General features: G+C 39.5%; 1 protein-coding gene across 2 annotated transcripts in view; it reads left to right on the top strand.

Annotated features, from left to right (window-relative positions):
• LOC108719760 (transmembrane protein 65) overlaps positions 1-19,386 on the top strand; it is a 51,904-nt gene extending 32,518 nt beyond the window's left edge. For both annotated transcript variants that reach the window (XM_041568011.1, XM_041568010.1), the window contains 5 exons: positions 1,180-1,247; positions 8,514-8,568; positions 14,794-14,836; positions 16,175-16,280; positions 17,791-19,386. In XM_041568011.1, the coding sequence (XP_041423945.1) occupies positions 1,180-1,247; positions 8,514-8,568; positions 14,794-14,836; positions 16,175-16,280; positions 17,791-17,889 (371 nt within the window). In that variant the 3' untranslated portion in view covers positions 17,890-19,386. The remainder of the gene's footprint in view (positions 1-1,179; positions 1,248-8,513; positions 8,569-14,793; positions 14,837-16,174; positions 16,281-17,790) is intronic.
• Positions 19,387-20,203: the final 817 nt, after the last annotated feature.

The raw sequence follows: 20,203 nt of genomic DNA, 5'->3' as shown, positions 1-20,203 counted from the left end.
ACAAATGGAAAAAACATGGAACAGTGGTGAACCTTCCCAGGAGTGGCCGGCCGACCAAAATTACCCCAAGAGCGCAGAGACAACTCATCCGAGAGGCCACAAAAGACCCCAGGACAACATCTAAAGAACTGCAGGCCTCACTTGCCTCAATTAAGGTCAGTGTTCACGACTCCACCATAAGAAAGAGACTGGGCAAAAACCACTTTTAAGCAAAAAGAACATTAAGGCTCGTCTCAATTTTGCTAAAAAACATCTCAATGATTGCCAAGACTTTTGGGAAAATACCTTGTGGACCGACGAGACAAAAGTTGAACTTTTTGGAAGGTGCGCGTCCCGTTACATCTGGCGTAAAAGTAACACAGCATTTCAGAAAAAGAACATCATACCAACAGTAAAATATGGTGGTGGTGGTAGTGTGATGGTCTGGGGTTGTTTTGCTGCTTCAGGACCTGGAAGACTTGCTGTGATAGATGGAACCATGAATTCTACTGTCTACCAAAAAATCCTGAAGGAGAATGTCCGGCCATCTGTTCGTCAACTCAAGCTGAAGCGATCTTGGGTGCTGCAGCAGGACAATGAGCCAAAACACACCAGCAAATCCACCTCTGAATGGCTGAAGAAAAACAAAATGAAGACTTTGGAGTGGCCTAGTCAAAGTCCTGACCTGAATCCTATTGAGATGTTGTGGCATGACCTTAAAAAGGCGGTTCATGCTAGAAAAGCCTCAAATAAAGCTGAATTACAACAATTCTGCAAAGATGAGTGGGCCAAAATTCCTCCAGAGCGCTGTAAAAGACTCGTTGCAAGTTATCGCAAACGCTTGATTGCAGTTATTGCTGCTAAGGGTGGCCCAACCAGTTATTACTTTTTCACACAGGTTTGGATTTCTTTTCTCCCTAAATAATAAAAACCCTCATTTAAAAACTGCATTTTGTGTTTACTTGTGTTATCTTTGACTAATAGTTAAATGTGCATAGCATAGCCATTACTACTTTTATGCATCAAATAAAATAAAAGAGACCAAAGGACAGATCACGCTGTTCTTTACTGTCTCATATTTTGTGTAATTATACATTTTAAAACCTACACTGTTTTATTTAGCTCTCTCCTGGCAGCAATGCTTTAAATATGGAGTGAATCCATTTTTTTTTAAACTTTTTTTCTTTCTTTTTTCTTCAGTTTTATTCCACAATGCACTTCCATTCATAGGATTTGGCTTCTTGGACAATGCCATCATGATTGCTGCCGTAAGTTCCATTTCCTACATTTTTCTAAAAACTTCAATTAAGGGAAAGGGAAGGGAAGTGTCTGGCATGCTCTTGGTAGCCAAGCCACTTTATTCATGTTGGTTCATATTTGGCTACTTCTGACTTTAGCCCATAGGGACAATGGCCAAAAGGGAAAGAGAAAATGTTTTATGCATTCAATTCTTACTACAGGTACAGGACCTGTTATCCAGAACACTCGGAACCTTTGGCTTTCCGGATAAAGGATCTTTCCGTACTTTGGATCTTCATACCTTAAAGGGGAACTATCACAAAAATGAAAATTTAATATAAGCTTCAGCATACAGAAATAAGAGACTTTGTGAATATAATCAATTAAATATTGCTGTTTCTGAAATAATCAAGTTTATCTTCACTATTCCTCTCTCAGCATCTGTTTCTCTTCATTCTCTCTTCATGCAGCAGTTGGGTGTCAGATATTCAGTGACAGTTAGATCCAATATATCTTATAGAGGGGCTTCTTTTGCCTAGAAGATGTATTAGAGCTCACTCTATTAAACTCACCAGACATCATGTCTCTCTACATGCAGAATTTGTGCAAAAGGCAGTTATTTTGTTAGATTTTGTTTGTACTGGAATCAGTTATTTGAGTGAGCTCTAATTCATCTGCTAGGAAAGGAGCCCTCCTATAAGATATATTGGATCTAACTGTCAATGAATATCTGACACCCAACTGCTGCATGAAGAGAGAATGAAGAGAAACAGATGCTGAGAGAGGAATAGTGAAGATAAACTTGATTATTTCAGAAACATTGCAGAATATTTCATTGTTTGAATTTAGAAAGTTTATTATTTCAGTATGAGGAAGCTTAAATTCAATTTTCATTTTTGCGATAGTTACCCTTTAAATCTACTAGAAAATTATGTAAACATGAAATAAACCCAATAGGCTGGTTTGGCTTCCAATAAGGATTAATTATATTTTAGGTTGGATCAAGTACAAGGTACTTTCCTATAATTACAGAGAAAAAGGAAATCACTTTTTAAAATTTGGATTATTTGGATAAAATAGAGTCTATAGGAGATAACCTTTCCGTATTTCGGAGCTTTCTGGATAACAAGTTTCCGGATAACAGGTTGCATACCTGTATTTCCATTAGTTAGAAAAGGGAAATTAAATAAATAATGAAGCTTGAGTGGCCCTTAAGGAGCAGACCAATTCATCTTCTTCCAATGTCCAGTTTTTTAATTGATTTTTCTTTTTTTAACCCGGGTGCCTGCTGATTACACTGATGATTAGGATTTGTGATGTTAATGGGTCCTGTGCTTCAGAAGCTGATGTGTCAGGCTGATGGATACACGGCTGCTTACAGTTCCCAGAAGGGAGTCGGGGAGTGTTTAGAAGTCGCTGGGAGTAGAAGGTGCAAGTGCCGGAGAGCCGAGGATGGCCGAGGGTATGCGCTGACTCACATAACTGTGTCTCACTTGCCGCCTATTTTTAGGGCCTCAATTTATTTTCTCTGGAAGGTCAAATTAGACTGTTAAGGACATAGGAGGAAATATCTTGGGCTACTCTATTCCTCGGGAGGTGTTTATGTCCTTGATGTGCTTTTCCAGCAAAGCGACTGTATCTAACTGCAGAGTCTGCCGGTGAATAATCTAAGGGCAAGTCTTCCAGACAAACTAATACCAAGGCACAGGGATATCGCACTCCATTCTGATGCCGTTTAGTCCATATTGTTCCTGTAAGTCGTGTATTTCAGTGTAAGAAATGCTTTTTAGTGTTACTGGAAACAAACACTTCAGGTTTGACCTTAATGGGTACATTTTGCTTTTTCCATTTCCCTTAAGTATTTTCATCTTTGTTTTCTCTCAGCTGATATCTTGTTTCTATGTTCATTTTCTGTTGCACAGCTCAGTGCTTTAACCCACATCTTCAGATGGATATTGTGTTCTTCTATCCTCCTGTTACACTTTCTGTTCTGCTCCTTTATTTGCCTTCCCATTCTTTCTATTTCTTCTCTATTTCTTCTCCTCTGTTATCTGTCCGTATTCTCCCCCTTTCTCTTCTGCTCTCTATTTTGCTTTCTGTTCTTTCATTTTGCTTTTTCTTTTGTTCTTCCATTGCATCTTTTTTAGCCATCAGTACAGAATCAAGAATCTAAAGCTTTAGTACAGGTATCGGGCCTGTTATTCAGAATGCTCAGGTCCTGGGGCTTTCCAGATAATGGATCTTTCCATAATTTGGATCTTTATACCTTAAGTTTATTAGAAAGTCACGAAAACATTAAATAAACCCAATAGGCTGGTTTTGCTTCCAATAAGGATTAATTATATCTTAGTTGGGATCAAGTACAGGTATGGGATCCGTTATCTGGAAACCCATTATCCAGAAAGCTCTAAATTACGGAATGGCTGGCTCCCATAGACTCCATTTTATCCAAATAATCCACATTTTTCAAAATGATTTCCTTTTTCTCTGTAATAATAAAACAGCTTGTACTTGATCCCAAGTAAGATATAATTGATCCTTATTGGAAGCAAAATCCGTCTGTTGGATTTATTTAACGTTTAAATGATTTTCTAGTAGAATTTAAGTATGAAGATCCAAATAACGGAAAGATCCATTATACGGAAAACCCTGCACATTCTGGCTAACCGGTCCTATACCTGTACAAGCTACTGTTATTATTACAGAGAAAAGGGAAATCATTTTTATAAAATTTGGATTATTTGGATAAAATGGAATCTATGGAAGACAGCCTTTCCTTAATTCAGAGCTTTCTGGATATTGGGTTTCTGGATAACGGATCCCATACCTGTCCGCATATAACTTTCCTACTGTAAAGCCTCAATATCCCCCATATGCTTATTTTCGAGGGTTGACTGCTACATGACCAACTCAGAAATCAAAGGTAATGGAGGGCTTTCCAGGCTTCAAAAAAATATATATATATTTCTTACAAATTTGTATTTAAGGTAAATCCCCACCAAAAAAAAATTGTAGGATTCAAAACACACAGATAAACATACAATGATCTTGCACACTAATCAAGCACAAAAAGGCAATTCAAAATTCTTTATCAAAGATTTATGTGGAACAAGCATTACAACATATGCAACTCAGTACATAATGGCAAAGTTCATAAAGGCTCTAAAAATCCAAAAACCAGCCAGCAATAAACACAAGTATAAAAGCAAGTAGTTCCCTTGACATAGGAGTGTTGGGGTAATTTTCTCATTCACACTCATTCAGTATCCGCTTTCATACATTTCTTGTAGTCTCATGTTTAATCTATTGTTGCTTAGGGGGTTATTTATCAAAGGTCGAATTTAGAATTGATGTGAATTTTTTTCTTTTTATTCTAATAAATTCGAATGTACTCACAACTCGAATGGGAGGTTATTTATTAAAAAATGTGAACATCTAATATTCGATCCAACAGGAATGACCCGAAAATTCGAATCGAGTTTTCCTCCGAAAAAAAACTTGAATATCAGGAATGCAATTAAAGGGCATGTAAAGGAAAAAAAATAAAATCCCATTTTTACTTTCTTTAATAAAAAGAAACCTATCTCCAATATACTTTAATTAAAAAATGGGTACCGTTTTTATAAGAAACCTGACTGTATGCAGTGAAATTCTCCCTTCATTTACTGCTGTGGATAGGAATTGTCAGACGGTCCCTAACTGCTGAGCAGGGAAACAATCATACTTATGAACAGCAGGGGGAGCCCCCACCTTACTTCCCAGCCATGCAGAACTCAAGCAGCTTTGTTTGTTTCCCTGTAGAGCAGTCGGCGACTGTGTAGAGATTTGTATTGGATTTTATTTTTGCCTTTACATCCCCTTTACTGTTTCCAACTCCAGCTGCAGGGACAAAGATCATGGAGCCAGATTTAAACAGATAAACTGGGATTCTATTTGGAGGATTATTTTGCTGCAGCCACTGGTTCTGCAAAGTGGGAGAAAGTTTGTATTAAACAATACAAAAACGATAAAATCCACATTAGATTACATGACAACACAGGACCCAGTGCAGTCTGCATATTCTGATTATTAATCAGTCTTGCTGTATCGGCTTCTGGCAGATATTATTTGACTTGTGCTGTTTTGATCATTTATGACGATCCCTAAGCAGCCAAGACCACACTGAGCATGTGCACAGTCTTAGTCTTGCAAAGATGTTTAACAAAGTTACAAGATGGTGACCCCTGTAGCCAACTTTGAAAGAATAAATCATTTGTTTGATTGGTGCATGTAGTAAGTTTATGTTTATGTTTATTATACAAAATACAGCATTTCTAGCCTTATTCTATTTTACACTTTACTTCCCCTTTAACATATTCAAATGGTTCAACAGACCTCTGCCATTGACTTGCACTTGAATTAAGTGGCAAATATTCGAATTAGAACTGTTTCCTGTGAGTTTTGACCAGAAAGAAAATTCGAACCTTAGTAAATCTGACCCTTAGTTAACGTTTCCCATTTCCCCTTTTCCTTTCATATTTTAATCTGCATTTGTATATATGATATTCTATGTTCTTGGCTCACTATTTCTGATCCTTCCAAGTTTGAGCACCCTGTCCTGGCCCTTTGGCTGTGTGCCCGCAGCGATGGCAAGCAATGTGATGGGTAATTGATACATGTAAGGAAAGTTTGGCTCTGGCACGGAGGCTTATAATAGTCCCTATAGTAGGGCAGCAGGACACGTTTGGCAGAGCTCGACAGATGGAAAATATGAGACTGTGGCGAAGATGAGGAGAGAACTAGACCTGCAAGCTGACGTTCCAGCAATCACAACATTTAGCATTTACTTTCAAGTGTCTTTTTGTAACATCCAACAGATACAGGATCCAAAATTAGATCTTCACTGATTGGAAGGAATCTGATATTGCTGATATTGTTTATAGCTAAACAGAATTTCTAGCCTCTTTTCTTAGTACGGGCTTGAGATCCATTATCCAGAAACCCATCATTCAGAAATTTCCGAATTACGGAAAGGCCCACAGACTTCATTTCATCCAAATAATCCAAATTTTTAAAAACGATTCCCATTATCTCTGTAATAATAAAACAATAGCTTGTACTTTATCTTATAACTAAGATATAATTAATCCTTATTGGAAGCAAAACCAGCCTATTGGGTTTATTTAATGTTTACATGATTTTCTCTGAGACTTAAGGTATGAAGATCTTAATTATGGAAAGATCTGTTATTCGGAAAACCCCAGGTCCGATGCATTGTGGATAACAGGTCCCATACATGTAATAGCTGGTATTGGCTTCTTTGCTTTAACTAGTGCACACGTATATGTGTGTGTATTTACAGGTATGGGATCTATTATCTGGAAAACTGTTATCCAGAAAGCTCAGAATTACAGGAAGGTCATCTCTCATAGACTCCATCAATAAAAAACTTCACACTTATAAAAAAAAAAAAGATTTCCTGTTTCTTTGTAATCATAAAACAGTAGCTTGTACTTGATCCCAACTAAGATATAATTAATCCTTATTGGAAGCAAAACCAGCCTATTGGGTTTATTTAATGTTTAAATGGTTTTTATAGAGACTTAGGTATGAAGATCCAAATTATGGATAGATCCATTATCTGGAATACCCCAGGTCCTGAGCATTGATCGGTCGTCCATCTTAACCAGCACATGGTGCGTCAGCAGATAATGAAGAGGAGCCTGAGCTCCTGGTCACTTGGTGCTGTTCCAGTCGTTTGGGCTGTTGGTCTGAATGAAGGGGCCGTGCTGTGTTTTTATCCTCACATGTTATCTGTCTATTTGGCCTGTGGGTCAGATACTGTGCAGAACTGGCACTGGACCACCTTTTGGAATATTGAAAGCCTTAAAGGAGAACTAAACTCTAAAAATGAATGTAGACAAAAATGGCATATTTTATATAGTGAACTTATTGCACGAGGCTAAAGTTTGAGCTTGTCAATAGCAGCAATGATCCAGGACTTCAAACTTGTCACAGGGGGTCACCATCTTGGAAAGTGTCTGTGACACTCACATGCTCAGTGGGCTCTGATTGGCTGTTGAGAAGCTAAGCTTAGGGCTCGTCACTAATTATCCAGCAGAAAATGAGGTTGGTCTGTAATATAAGCTGATGCTATAGGGCTGATTATTAAATTCTGATGCTAATTGCACTGGTTTCTGTGCTGCCATGTAGTAATTATCTGTATTAATTACTAATCAGCCTTATATTGTGACATTTCTATTCTATGTGTACTGTATATTGTGAGTGGGTCCCTAAGCTCAGTAAGTGACAGCAGCACAGAGCATGTGCAGTGAATCAGCAGAAAAGAAGATGGGGAGCTACTGGGGCATCTTTGGAGACACAGATCTTTACTGCTAAAGGGCTGTGGTTGCCTTGGGCTGGTACAGAAGCCTAAAACATAATGTATAACATTTCTAGCTACTTCTTTTAGTTAGGCTTTAGTTCTCCTGTAAATGGTTTTGTTTGCTATGGGTTACAGTTTGACAAGGCAACTACTGCCTTCAATCAAACAGAGCTGATACTTCTTTAATTAAGTAATCTGCGTTAACATTTACCTTTCCCTCAAGGCTGTCTTTGATCATTTTGTACAAGATACTGCACAGACACTGATTTAAACTGTAACTGTGCTTGTAATTAAAGGAATATCTCTCAGGGGGTCAGTTATAATTACGATGAACACTTACGATCCAACTTAGTTTTTTATTTCCGCGCTGGCGCTTTTAAAGGAACAGTAACACCAAAAAATGAAAGTTTTAAAGGAATGACAATATAATATACTGTTGCCCTGCACTGGTAAAACAGGTGTGTTTGCTTCAGAAACTCTACTATAGTTTATATAAACAAGCTGCTGTGTAGCCATGGGGGCAGCCATTCAATCACAGGATACACAGTAGATAACAGATAAGTACTACTATAGTTTATATAAACAAGCTGCTGTGTAGCCATGGGGGCAGCCATTCAATCACAGGATACACAGTAGATAACAGATAAGTACTACTATAGTTTATATAAACAAGCTGCTGTGTAGCCATGGGGGCAGCCATTCAAGCACAGGATACACAGTAGATAACAGATAAGTACTACTATAGTTCATATAAACAAGCTGCTGTGTTCCTTTAAACCCGGACCTGATAGCTACCTTCCAACCTGATCCTCTGTTCTCTACGTGTGTAACACTCCATGTGGCACCAATGCGGCACATTTCTAATCCTTAACGCATGTATTTCTATTACCTCACTGGAAGTTGCTTCCTCTTTATCTTTATCTGATTGCAGGGGACACAGATAGAACTGTCTATTGGGGTCGTTTTAGGAATATCCACCATGGCAGGTGAGTGCCCCCCCCCCTTTTTTTGTGCTATTGACTGTGGTTCTTCTGTTCATCTCACTACTTGGGAAGGGGTTTAAACAACAGGATTTTCTGAATTTCACTGATTATATTCAATAGTAGCTGGTTGTTTTTCACATTACACCCCATTTTAACATTTGTATTAGACCGCATGTTTAATGCATTAATTACTTAGGTCTTTGTAATTTGCATTTTAAACTTAGTTGTAAATCAAAAAACCAAATACATTGTCAAGAATTGATAACTTGACTATAATATATTTTGCTCCTTAAAATAGGTGGTGAACTGTTTAAAGGGGTTGTTTACCTTTAAATAAAATTTTAGTATAGGTATGGGACCTGTTATCCAGAATGCTCGGGACCTTGAGCTTTCCAGATAATGGATCTTTCCGTAATTTGGATTTTCATACCGTAAGTCTACTAGAAAATCATGTAAACATTAAATAAACCCAATAGGCTGGTTTTGCCTCCAATAAGGATTAATTATATCTTAGTTGGGATCAAGTACAAGCTACTGTTTTATTATTACAGAGAAAAAGGAAATACGTTTTAAAAATTTGGACTATTTGGATAAAACGGAGGTGGCCATTCTGTAATTCGGAGCTTCCTGGATAACGGGTTTCCGGATAAGGGATCCAATACCTGTATGATGTAGAGAGTGATAGTCTGAGACAATTTGCAATTCATTTTTTATTAGTTGTGGTTTTTGAGTTATTTAGCTTTTTATTCTCTTCAATTTGCAATTTCAGCAATCTGGTTGCTAGGCCCCCAATTACCCTAGAAACCATGCACTGATTTGAATAAGGGAATATGAATAAGAGAGGCCTGAATAGAAAGATGAGTAATAAAATGTAGCAATAACAATACATTTGTAGCCTTACAGAACATTTTTTTTAGATGGGGGTCAGTGTCCCCATTTGAGTCGGAAAATAATTAAAAAAATCTAAAAGATAAATAATGAAGACCAATGGAAAAGTTGCTTAGAATTGGCCATTCTGTAACATACTAAAAGTTATCTTAAAGGTGGACCACCACCTTAAAGCAGTTTAAAGTAAATTCAACCTTTCCCTTCTTCCCCTCATATCTTGGTTACAGATATAGGAAAACATTTTTTATAACATTTTCACTCCAAATATCATCCTAACTGATCTATAAGCTAGAGTCCTGCGCGAGTCCATTTTTTGGAACCCGACCCATACCCGCAATCTGCAACCCGGACCCACAACCCCCATTACCCGATTGGACCCGCTACCCGACCCGCAAGTACCTTATCCCGGACCCGCGACCCACTGACCATCAAGAATCAGGAAGTGCTGTCATTGTAAACCGGAAGTCACATCATCGGAAATAGGCGTGATCAGAAAAAAGGAGTAAAAATCGCTATTGAGAAGACCCGTGACCGCAAACCTGCAGAACCTCCGACCCGTGTCTATACTCACACCTGGAATTCCTACCCGCAACTCACAGGGTACTCGACCCGCTGCTCTACTTTAAGCTGGACTTTCAGGTTGTTCCCCAAGTTGTTCCTTAACTGTCTTTGAATTTGAGTCCCCCTGTCACTGCTGTTGCCCGAGTTTGAAAAAGGGTTTAGGGGTTCATTAACTTGCAATTCAGAGTAGGGAGAAGGATGCAAAAGAGGTGCAGTATGGCCCCCTGCTGCCCTTGTTTTATCAATGTTATATACAGGTATGGGATCCGTTATCAGACAGCTCCGAATTACGGAAAGGCCATCTCCCATAGACTCTATTATAATAAAATAATCCAAATTTTTTTAAAAATGATTTCCATTTTCTCTGTAATAATAAAACAGTACTTTGTACTTGATCCAAACTAAGATATAATTCATCCTTATTGGAAGAAAAATCAGCTTATTGGGTTTATTTTAAGGGAAACAAAAACATAACTTTAGCTTTTTGAAAAGTAAACATAATTTCAAGAAACTGCAATGTAGATCAATTTAAAAAATATGCAGACTTTTCATGATTTGTAATGGTTTGGAACAGTTCCCTAAGCTCTCCTGCTGATCTGTCTGACTACTTTGCTGAGCTGTCTGACTACTGTTACTTTGTATCAACAGCCATCTGTCTTCAGCCTGCATCCTCCAAACCCCACAATTCTCTGCACACGTGATTTCAATAAGGAACAAAAGATCCCAGTGCAATGCATTGTGGGTTACTGGTTTTACTGCGGTGGTGCAATGTTTCGGGGCTCCGCCCCTTTGTCAAGGGTGTGCGAGTGTCCTCTTCAATTGAAGCACTTTTGTCACAAAACAAGGAAGCAAAAATGGTTTCCCCTTCCCACCCCTAATTTGCATATGCAAATTAGGATTTGATTCGGTATTTGCCCAAATCTCGGTATTCGGTATTCGCCCAAAGGATTCGGGGGTTTGGCCGAATCCAAAATAGTGCATCCCTAATGCTTTTTGAAGAAATCGATAACGGTGATGGGTATATTAGGGGTTTCTGTGGGCCTCTTTATCAAATTTTGGTTTGGAAGCCAGAGTTCCCCTTTAAAGTTTACATGATTTTCTAGTAGACTTAAGGTATGAGGATCCAAATTATGGAAAGATCTGTTGTCTGGAAAACCCCGAGTCCAGAGCATTCTGGATAACAGGTCCCATAGCTGTACCTGTTTTTAAAAGGATCCTAAAATTTACTACAGGTATGGGATCCGTTATCCGGAAAACCCGATATCCAGAGAGCTCCGGATTATGGACAGGCCCTTTCCCATAGACTCCATTTTTTCAAAATACTCCAAATTTTAAGAATTTTTTTAATTTTTTCTCTGTAATGCTTGTACTTCATCCCAACTAAGATATAATTAATCCTTATTCAAGCTTATTCTATTGGGTTTATTTCATGTTTAATTGATTTCTTAGTAGACTTAAGGTGTGAAGAACCAAATTACAGAAAGATCTGGAATACCCCAACTCCCGAGCATTCTGGATAACAGGTCCCATGAGTACACCTGTAGTTTATTTTTTTTATGTACTTCTTATTAGCACTCGACTCATGAGGCTAAATTGCTATAATTGATATTTAGACAGGTGCATCATTGCTTGGGACCAATCAGATTAAATCCCAGCTGCGGGCCAAAAAACAAATGCTTATAAAACATAAAAATGAACTTTAATACTGGCTGTCTCGTTGCATAAAGAGAAAACAAGCTACATACTCTGATTAATGAGGTACAAAAAAAGTTTGTGAAGAAATAAGATGTGTGAGCCAAAGACATTCCTGTAGTTCCACTTTCCCAGTAATACAATACAAGTGGCTTCATATTCATGGCATTGATTGCTTATTAGGGAGCTCACAGGCTCATGATAGTCTTGCCATTGGGTTCTTAGGAAGTTTAATCCTACGTCAGACACTTTGGGTGAAGGACAAAACTGTACATCTTATGTATTGCTCATAAAATGGTGCAGAGCACAGGGACTGTGTTTCAATTAATATGAATTATTTTAGGGAAGGTTAGAAGAAGAAGAGGCACCTTGTCTCCAGAAAGGAAATTTCTTGTAGATGATAGACTGGACACAGGGGTCAGATCAAGATTGAAGGAGAAGAAAAGCCACTGAAGCAGTTTATTGCCACAATAGTGAAAGTTATAACACTGTATTTATTCTGCAGAATGTTTTACCACACTTGAGTAAACAGCCTAGAAATTCTCTCTGTTTGTTGAGGATAGCAGCTGCCATATTAGCTTGGTGTGGCATCACTTCCTGTGAGTCTCTCCCTGCTCACTCATAGCTCTGGTCTGAGATTACAGCAGGGAGGGGAGGAGGGAGGAGGACAGGAGCAAACTGAGCATGCTCAAGCCCAAGCCCTGGAGGTTTAAGCTGAAAACAGTAAGTCTTATACAGAAGCCCATGAGTACACAATAGAAGGAAAGAAATGTGGTGTTTCTTTTGACAGAGGACTCAGAGCAGCATTACTTTGAGGGTTTACTGGTGTATTTATATAGACATTTCTGATAAAACGTACTTAATTTTAACCTTTCCTTCTCCTTTAATGGGACTGTAACAAGACTTCCTTTTTTAGGGCAGATACATCTAGAGACCCAAAAGAGTTTTTTCTCTATCTCTTGATAATGAAGCTGAAGGAAAACCTCAATGCGCACACATAATGGCTCTCTCTGTCTCCTTTTGATGCCTATTTACCTTTTTTCACTCCAGAAAGTGAATAAAAGGTGCAGACTCCCCGTCAAAGCATTCGTACTGAGCCCCCAATGTTTAATGATTGGCCAGAGCTTTATTGAATCGGAAGCAGTAACAGATGTGAAAGGGTGTTGGCACCCACAGTAACCCCATAATCTGCCACAAGCAGAGCAATTTTGGAAGGATCCAGGCCATCCAGGCATCATGGCAGACATACAGTGGTGTGAAAAACTATTTGCCCCCTTGCTGATTTCTTATTCTTTTGCATGTTTGTCACACAAAATGTTTCTGATCATCAAACACATTTAACTATTAGTCAAAGATAACACAAGTAAACACAAAATGCAGTTTTTAAAAAAAATGAGGGTTTTTATAATTTAGGGAGAAAAGAAATCCAAACCTGTGTGAAAAAGTAACTGGTTGGGCCACCCTTAGCAGCAATAACTGCAATCAAGCGTTTGCGATAACTTGCAACGAGTCTTTTACAGCGCTCTGGAGGAATTTTGGCCCACTCATCTTTGCAGAATTGTTGTAATTCAGCTTTATTTGAGGGTTTTCTAGCATGAACCGCCTTTTTAAGGTCATGCCACAACATCTCAATAGGATTCAGGTCAGGACTTTGACTAGGCCACTCCAAAGTCTTCATTTTGTTTTTCTTCAGCCATTCAGAGGTGGATTTGCTGGTGTGTTTTGGGTCATTGTCCTGCTGCAGCACCCAAGATCGCTTCAGCTTGAGTTGACGAACAGATGGCCGGACATTCTCCTTCAGGATTTTTTGGTAGACAGTAGAATTCATGGTTCCATCTATCACAGCAAGTCTTCCAGGTCCTGAAGCAGCAAAACAACCCCAGACCATCACACTACCACCACCATATTTTACTGTTGGTATGATGTTCTTTTTCTGAAATGCTGTGTTACTTTTACGCCAGATGTAACGGGACGCGCACCTTCCAAAAAGTTCAACTTTTGTCTCGTCGGTCCACAAGGTATTTTCCCAAAAGTCTTGGCAATCATTGAGATGTTTTTTTAGCAAAATTGAGACGAGCCTTAATGTTCTTTTTGCTTAAAAGTGGTTTGCGCCTTGGAAATGTGCCATGCAGGCTGTTTTTGCCCAGTCTCTTTCTTATGGTGGAGTCGTGAACACTGACCTTAATTGAGGCAAGTGAGGCCTGCAGTTCTTTAGATGTTGTCCTGGGGTCTTTTGTGGCCTCTCGGATGAGTTGTCTCTGCGCTCTTGGGGTCATTTTGGTCGGCCGGCCACTCCTGGGAAGGTTCACCACTGTTCCATGTTTTTGCCATTTGTGGATAATGGCTCTCACTGTGGTTCTCTGGAGTCCCAAAGCTTTAGAAATGGCTTTATAACCTTTGAAATTGAACTCAGGTGTGATAAACCACAGTTAAGTTATTTTTTAACAAGGGGGGCAATCACTTTTTCAAACAGGCCCATGTAGATTTGGAGTTTTTTTTCTCCCTTAATAACGTAAACCTTCATTTAAAAACTGCATTTTGTGTTCAATTATGTTATCTTTGACTAATAGTTAACGGTTTTTGATGAGCAGAAACATTTAAGTGTGACAAACATGCAAAAGAATAAGAAATCAGGAAGGGGGCAAATAGTTTTTCACACCACTGTATTATCTGGTGTGCCATGATTTGCTCAAATCTGCTTGTTTAGTAAATCCTTATATGTATTACTAAACAGGCCTGTTCATTATACAGAAGGTTTCACTGGGAGGAAGAATTTGGCTATTTACCCTTCCCTCGATGGCTGCAAGAATTTTGGTGAGATGCAGCGACAAAAAGCCCTTGAGCTAATGTAGATTGTTTTGGGCTGAATTTTTAAAAAACCTATATGGAAACCCCAAATAAAATTTAAAAAAAACTTTTAGCCCTTCAGCCTTTGCCTTGGTTGTTTTACGTGCATCTTCTGTATCATTCTGTTCATTTCTGTTGACTCCCTTTTTTTGCTCTTTCAATATGCTATGATGATTGGCAGGTTTCTGTGCTGTGTCCTGAAATAATTATAATTAACACAGTCTTTGCATCTCTCCGCAGCTGCTGCCTTAGGAAACCTAGTGTCAGATTTAGCAGGACTTGGGTAAGTTTTACTGACCTGCGAACTAAACAAAGACCATATCATTTCATGATCTATATTCTAAGGTCCTTCTCCATTATGGATTTGCCTTACCCAATCATAGTAACATAGTAAGTTAGGTTAAAAAAGACACACGTCCATCAAGTTCAACCTTTTAAGTCTATATATAACCTGCCTAACTGCCAGTTGATCCAGAGGAAGGCGAAAAACCCCATCTGAAGCCTCTCCAATTTGCCTCAGAGGGGGAAAAATTCCTTCCTGACTCCAAAATGGCAATGGGACCAGTCCCTGGATCAACTTGTACTATGAGCTATCTCCCATATCCCTGTATTCCCTCACTTGCTAAACACCATCCAACCCCTTCTTATACCTATCTAATGTATCAGCCTGTACCACTGATTCAGGGAGACAATTCCACATCTTCACAGCTGTCACTGTAACAAACCCCTTCCCAATATTTAGAATCCCATCAAAGTGCTTACTCCTACATTTATCAAAGCTGAATCTCATGTGCTACTTCCCTACCAGATTGCCAATTTTCCCAGATCCCTCTGATGCCACATCTTCGATGGAATACATATTTCCTACATACTGTAGTTTTGTGTCATCTGCAAACCCTTATTCAAGTAGAGAATGTACAATGAACAACCACCCTCTGTACTCGATCCTGTAACTAGTTTCCTATCTATGTGCAAATAACATTATTAAGACGAACAGACATTAAGGCCCCCATACATGGGCAGATAAAAGCTGATGTCAGACCAAGTCGGCAGCTTATTGGTGTGTGGGGCCCTCCAACAGGCTTCATGATCAATATCTGGATGAAACTCGGGCAATTGTTCAACAGGCAGGGTACAAAATTCCGTTGGATCGCGGCTGCATCTGTTCGTTGATACAGTCCCACGATCCGACCTTTCAAAATGCCTCCATTTTGATCCAGTCGTTGGGCCCTAGGGCCCACGATCGTATCAGCCCAATATTGCCCAGCTCAGTGTGTGCATATCGGGGAGGGATCCGCTCGTTTGGGGACATCACCAAATGAGCGGATCTCCCTCCTCATCAGGCCTTCCTCACCTTTTTGTACCGGTATTGATTGTGATGTATGTAACTCCATATGTTCTATGTATATAGTTCATGTGATTTAGTTGTATAATGACATTTACTTTACAGCGCTACGCGATATGTTGGCACTACATAAATACATGTTAATAACAATAAATAATAATAATAATAAAGTTCTGGATTTTACAGTAGAGTATCCTTCAGTTTTGAAGAGACAAGTGTATCAAAACAGATTTAACCAGCACATTATATGATATTAATATATTTGTGTTGTTTTAGCCTTGCAGGTTATGTTGAAGCCATATCTTCTAGACTGGGTCTGCCTATCCCTGACCTGACACCGAAACAAGCAGATATGTGGCAAACACGTCTTAGTGCCCACTTGGTATGTGCAATAACTGTAGGCTGTACATTCTTTGGGTCTGTGCCTTTCTTAACATTTATCAACTTTAGTGACAAAAAGTGGGGTTTTGCGATACTTTTATTAGCAGCACATGTGTTAGTACTGAGTGTTCTTTATATCCATAATTTGGTGGATTGTAAAGGTATATTAAACATGTGTATTGCTATATTGTGCTTAGTACAGGGGAATGCATTTGCCAGACATAGTTTTATGGGATCTCTCTGTACAGACTATTCGCAAACTTAGGGGCTGTTCCTGCTGAATTGTGCTTAGTACAGGGGAATACCTATGCTGCCATAGTTTTATGGGATCTCTCTGTACAGACTATGAGCAAACTTAGGGGGCTGTTCCTGCTGAATTGTGCTTAGTACAGGGAATACCTATGCTGCCATAGTTTTATGGGATCTCTCTGTACAGGCTATAAGCAAACTTAGGGACTGTTCCTGCTGAATTGTGCTTAGTACAGGGGAATACCTATGCTGCCATAGTTTTATGGGATCTCTCTGTACAGACTATGAGCAAACTTAGGGGGCTGTTCCTGCTGAATTGTGCTTAGTACAGATGAATACCTATGCTTCCATAGTTTTATGGGATCTCTCTGTACAGACTATGAGCAAACTTAGGGGCTGTTCCTGCTGAATTGTGCTTAGTACAGGGAATACCTATGCTTCCATAGTTTTATGGGATCTCTCTGTACAGACTATGAGCAAACTTAGGGACTGTTCCTGCTGAATTGTGCTTAGTACAAGGGAATACCTATGCTGCCATAGTTTTATGGGATCTCTCTGTACAGACTATGAGCAAACTTAGGGGCTGTTCCTGCTGAATTGTGCTTAGTACAGGGGAATACCTATGCTGCCATAGTTTTATGGAATCTCTCTGTACAGACTATGAGCAAAATTAGAGGGCTGTTCCTGCTGAATTGTGCTTAGTACAGGGAATACCTATTCTGCCATAGTTTTATGGAATCTCTCTGTACAGACTATGAGCAAACTTAGGGGCTGTTCCTGCTGAATTGTGCATAGTACAGGGGAATATCTTTGCTGCCATAGTTTTATGGGAGGTCTCTGTACAGGCTATAAGCAAACTTAGAGGGCTGTACCTGTGACAAGTACAGGAAAATACATATAATGATTTACTACTTAAAGGTAATGAGTGGCTTTAAGTAGTAAATCCTGTGCTTAACCTAGATGGTCCTAAAAGGCTTTTAATGCCAAGCATTATATGCATTATAATGTCAATTTAGCTTTCACTGCTTCTAGAATCAATACTGTATGAAGAGCTTCTTGGGCCCATGTTATAAATATGCATTATCTGCTGCTATTCCCATTTTAACCAGTTTCTGACTACTGGGAATTGTGACCGTTTATGAACTCACAGCCTCTGTTTCTCCACCAGACCATTACAGAGCAAGTGCTCAGTGTTGGAGGCTAATCCATACCAAATGTTTGTGTTGAAACTGAATGCTTTGTATTATGTATTTGTTTTCCAGGGCAAAGCAATAGGAGTGACCATTGGCTGCATACTAGGAATGTTTCCCCTTTTGTTCTTTTCATGGGACGAAGAGGAAAATGCAGAGAAGAAGAAATAACATTGACTGTCCCGGTGAAACCCATGACTCTGTATAGTTTGCAGTGCACAGAAAGTAAGGCTGGGACCTGTACGTGGGAACAAATGGCTTTCAGAATGTTAAGTGCACTTCCTCCGATCATATGACATTCATTGACTTCCTATTTATATGCAGAGACATGGCAAACCTTGCCTGTGACTTCCAGGAAAAAAAAGCAAGTGTTGTGTCATTGAGGGTCTGAACAGTTTTTCATCCATAGGGATCTCCAGCTTCTCCTGAACTCCAGCTCTTAGTCCTTGGCTGCTAGAGGGGGGAGCTAAGAGTTGTAGTTCAGCAACCTGCTCCTTTCATTGGGACCCTTTATATATTGCAAACACTAACTAGGTACAGGCTCTTCCCAATAAAAACTGTACCTGCAAGTGGTCTTGCGTGAGACATTATTTAGTAGCATTCAGAAGACCCACAAGCACAAGTTTGCAACCCTCTATATTGTTAACATAAAACACTAAACGGCACAAGAAGAATGGACTTTTGCTGAGCCCATCAACTTACTGATCCACCATAGTGTTGGTGCCTTTCGCATTCTTTACTTTCTATGAGAGCATTCCCTCCACTACAGGCCCGGACTGGCAATCTGTGGGTTCTGGCAAATGCCAGAGGGGCTGCTGTAAGATGCCATAGACAATAACTATTTAGTTGGCTGATAGTGGCTGTTGGGACCTCAATGTGCCTATTTGGACTCCCACTCCAGACCTGACTAGCCCATTGTGCAAGCTGGAATGGAAGTTCATTGATTAAATCTATAATTTCATGATATATTTTCTAAGCTCCTTCTCCATTATGGATTTGCCTAACCCAGTGATCCCCAAACAGTGGCTTGTGAGCAACATGTTGCTCTCCGACCCCTTGAATGTTGCTCCCTGTGGCCTAAGAGAATGTACCATTAACAACCCCCCTCTAAATTCGATCCTGTAGCCAGGAATTGCATCAATTAAATCTATGTCCACAGCATATTAGTTACATCTGGGGGTTACTATTGCCGCCTCAGTAGATTTTTAGGAAGAACTACCAGCTTTCCGTGGCACTTAGGATACTTCCCCTCCTGCAATTTATTTCTCTTAGGCAAATGCATAAATTGCTGGGGCTTTATAAATACCTAATGATGATCATTTCCCTTAAGAACCCATTTACCCATAAGGATTTCCCGTATGGTTTGAAACGAGTCGTATAACTTTCTTATTGCATGGTTTTAATTGCTCACTGTGCTCAGCTGGAGCTGCATGCCTCATCTTTATAACTCCAAATATAAATCCATTAGCGTATTCAAATGTAAAAATCATTTGCTTCCCTTTAACTTGGAAAAAAATGTGTACATTCACCGGAACACTGCCCTGTTCCCTTATAATTCATGTATTTAATCCAATGATGTAGTCTCAGTGATACTCAAATTGGTTCTTATCTTTTATATTATAAAGAAGACAGATAAGAAATTAAAGTTTGAAGCAATGGGACTCCGTACTCGGGAGCTTGTGGCTAATGAGCTGTTTCTGTTTCCATCACTTACAATTTATTTTACTGGAAGTGTCAGTGTTAATGTTTATTTCCTCCCTTACTCTGCACAATTCCCTTTGTGTTCACTCTTCAGACCTGACTGCTTGCCAACTGAGAAGCATTAAAGGAGAAGGAAAGGCTAAAACTAAGTAAGCTTTATCAGAAAGGTCTATATAAATACACCAGTAACCCCTCAAAGTAATGAGTCCTCTGTCAAAAGAAACACCACATTTCTTTCCTTCTATTGTGTTCTCATGGGCTTCTGTATCAGACTAACTGTTTTCAGCTTAAACCTCCAGGGCTGGGGCTTGAGCATGCTCAGTTTGCTCTTCTCCCCCTCCCTTTTCCCCCTCCTCCCCCCCCCCCCCCGCTGTAATCTGAGCCCCAGAGCTATGAGTGAGCAGGTTTAAACTCAGACAGGAAGTTATGTCACAGCAAGCTAACATGGCAGCTGCTATCCTAAGCAAAGAGAGAGAGCTTCTAGAGCTGTTTACTCCGGTATGGTAAAGCATTTTGCAGAATAAATATAGTGCTCTAGTTTGCACTACTACTACATGGCAGCACAGAAACCAATGAAATTAGCATCAGAATTTAATAATCAGCAAACCTGTAGCATCAGCTTATATTTCAGCCAGGGAAGCTCATTTTCTTCTGGATAATTAGTGACGAGCCCTAAGCTTAGCTTCTCAACAGCCAATCAGAGCCCACTGAGCATGTGAGTGTCACAGACACTTTCCAAGATGGTGACCCCCTGTGACAAGTTTGAAGTCCTGGATCATTGCTG

Source organism: Xenopus laevis, chromosome 6S, assembly GCF_017654675.1.
Source record: "Xenopus laevis strain J_2021 chromosome 6S, Xenopus_laevis_v10.1, whole genome shotgun sequence".
NCBI lineage: Eukaryota > Metazoa > Chordata > Amphibia > Anura > Pipidae > Xenopus > Xenopus laevis.
Note: the sequence above shows the minus strand (reverse complement) of the source record. Positions and strands in the feature narration are given on the sequence as shown.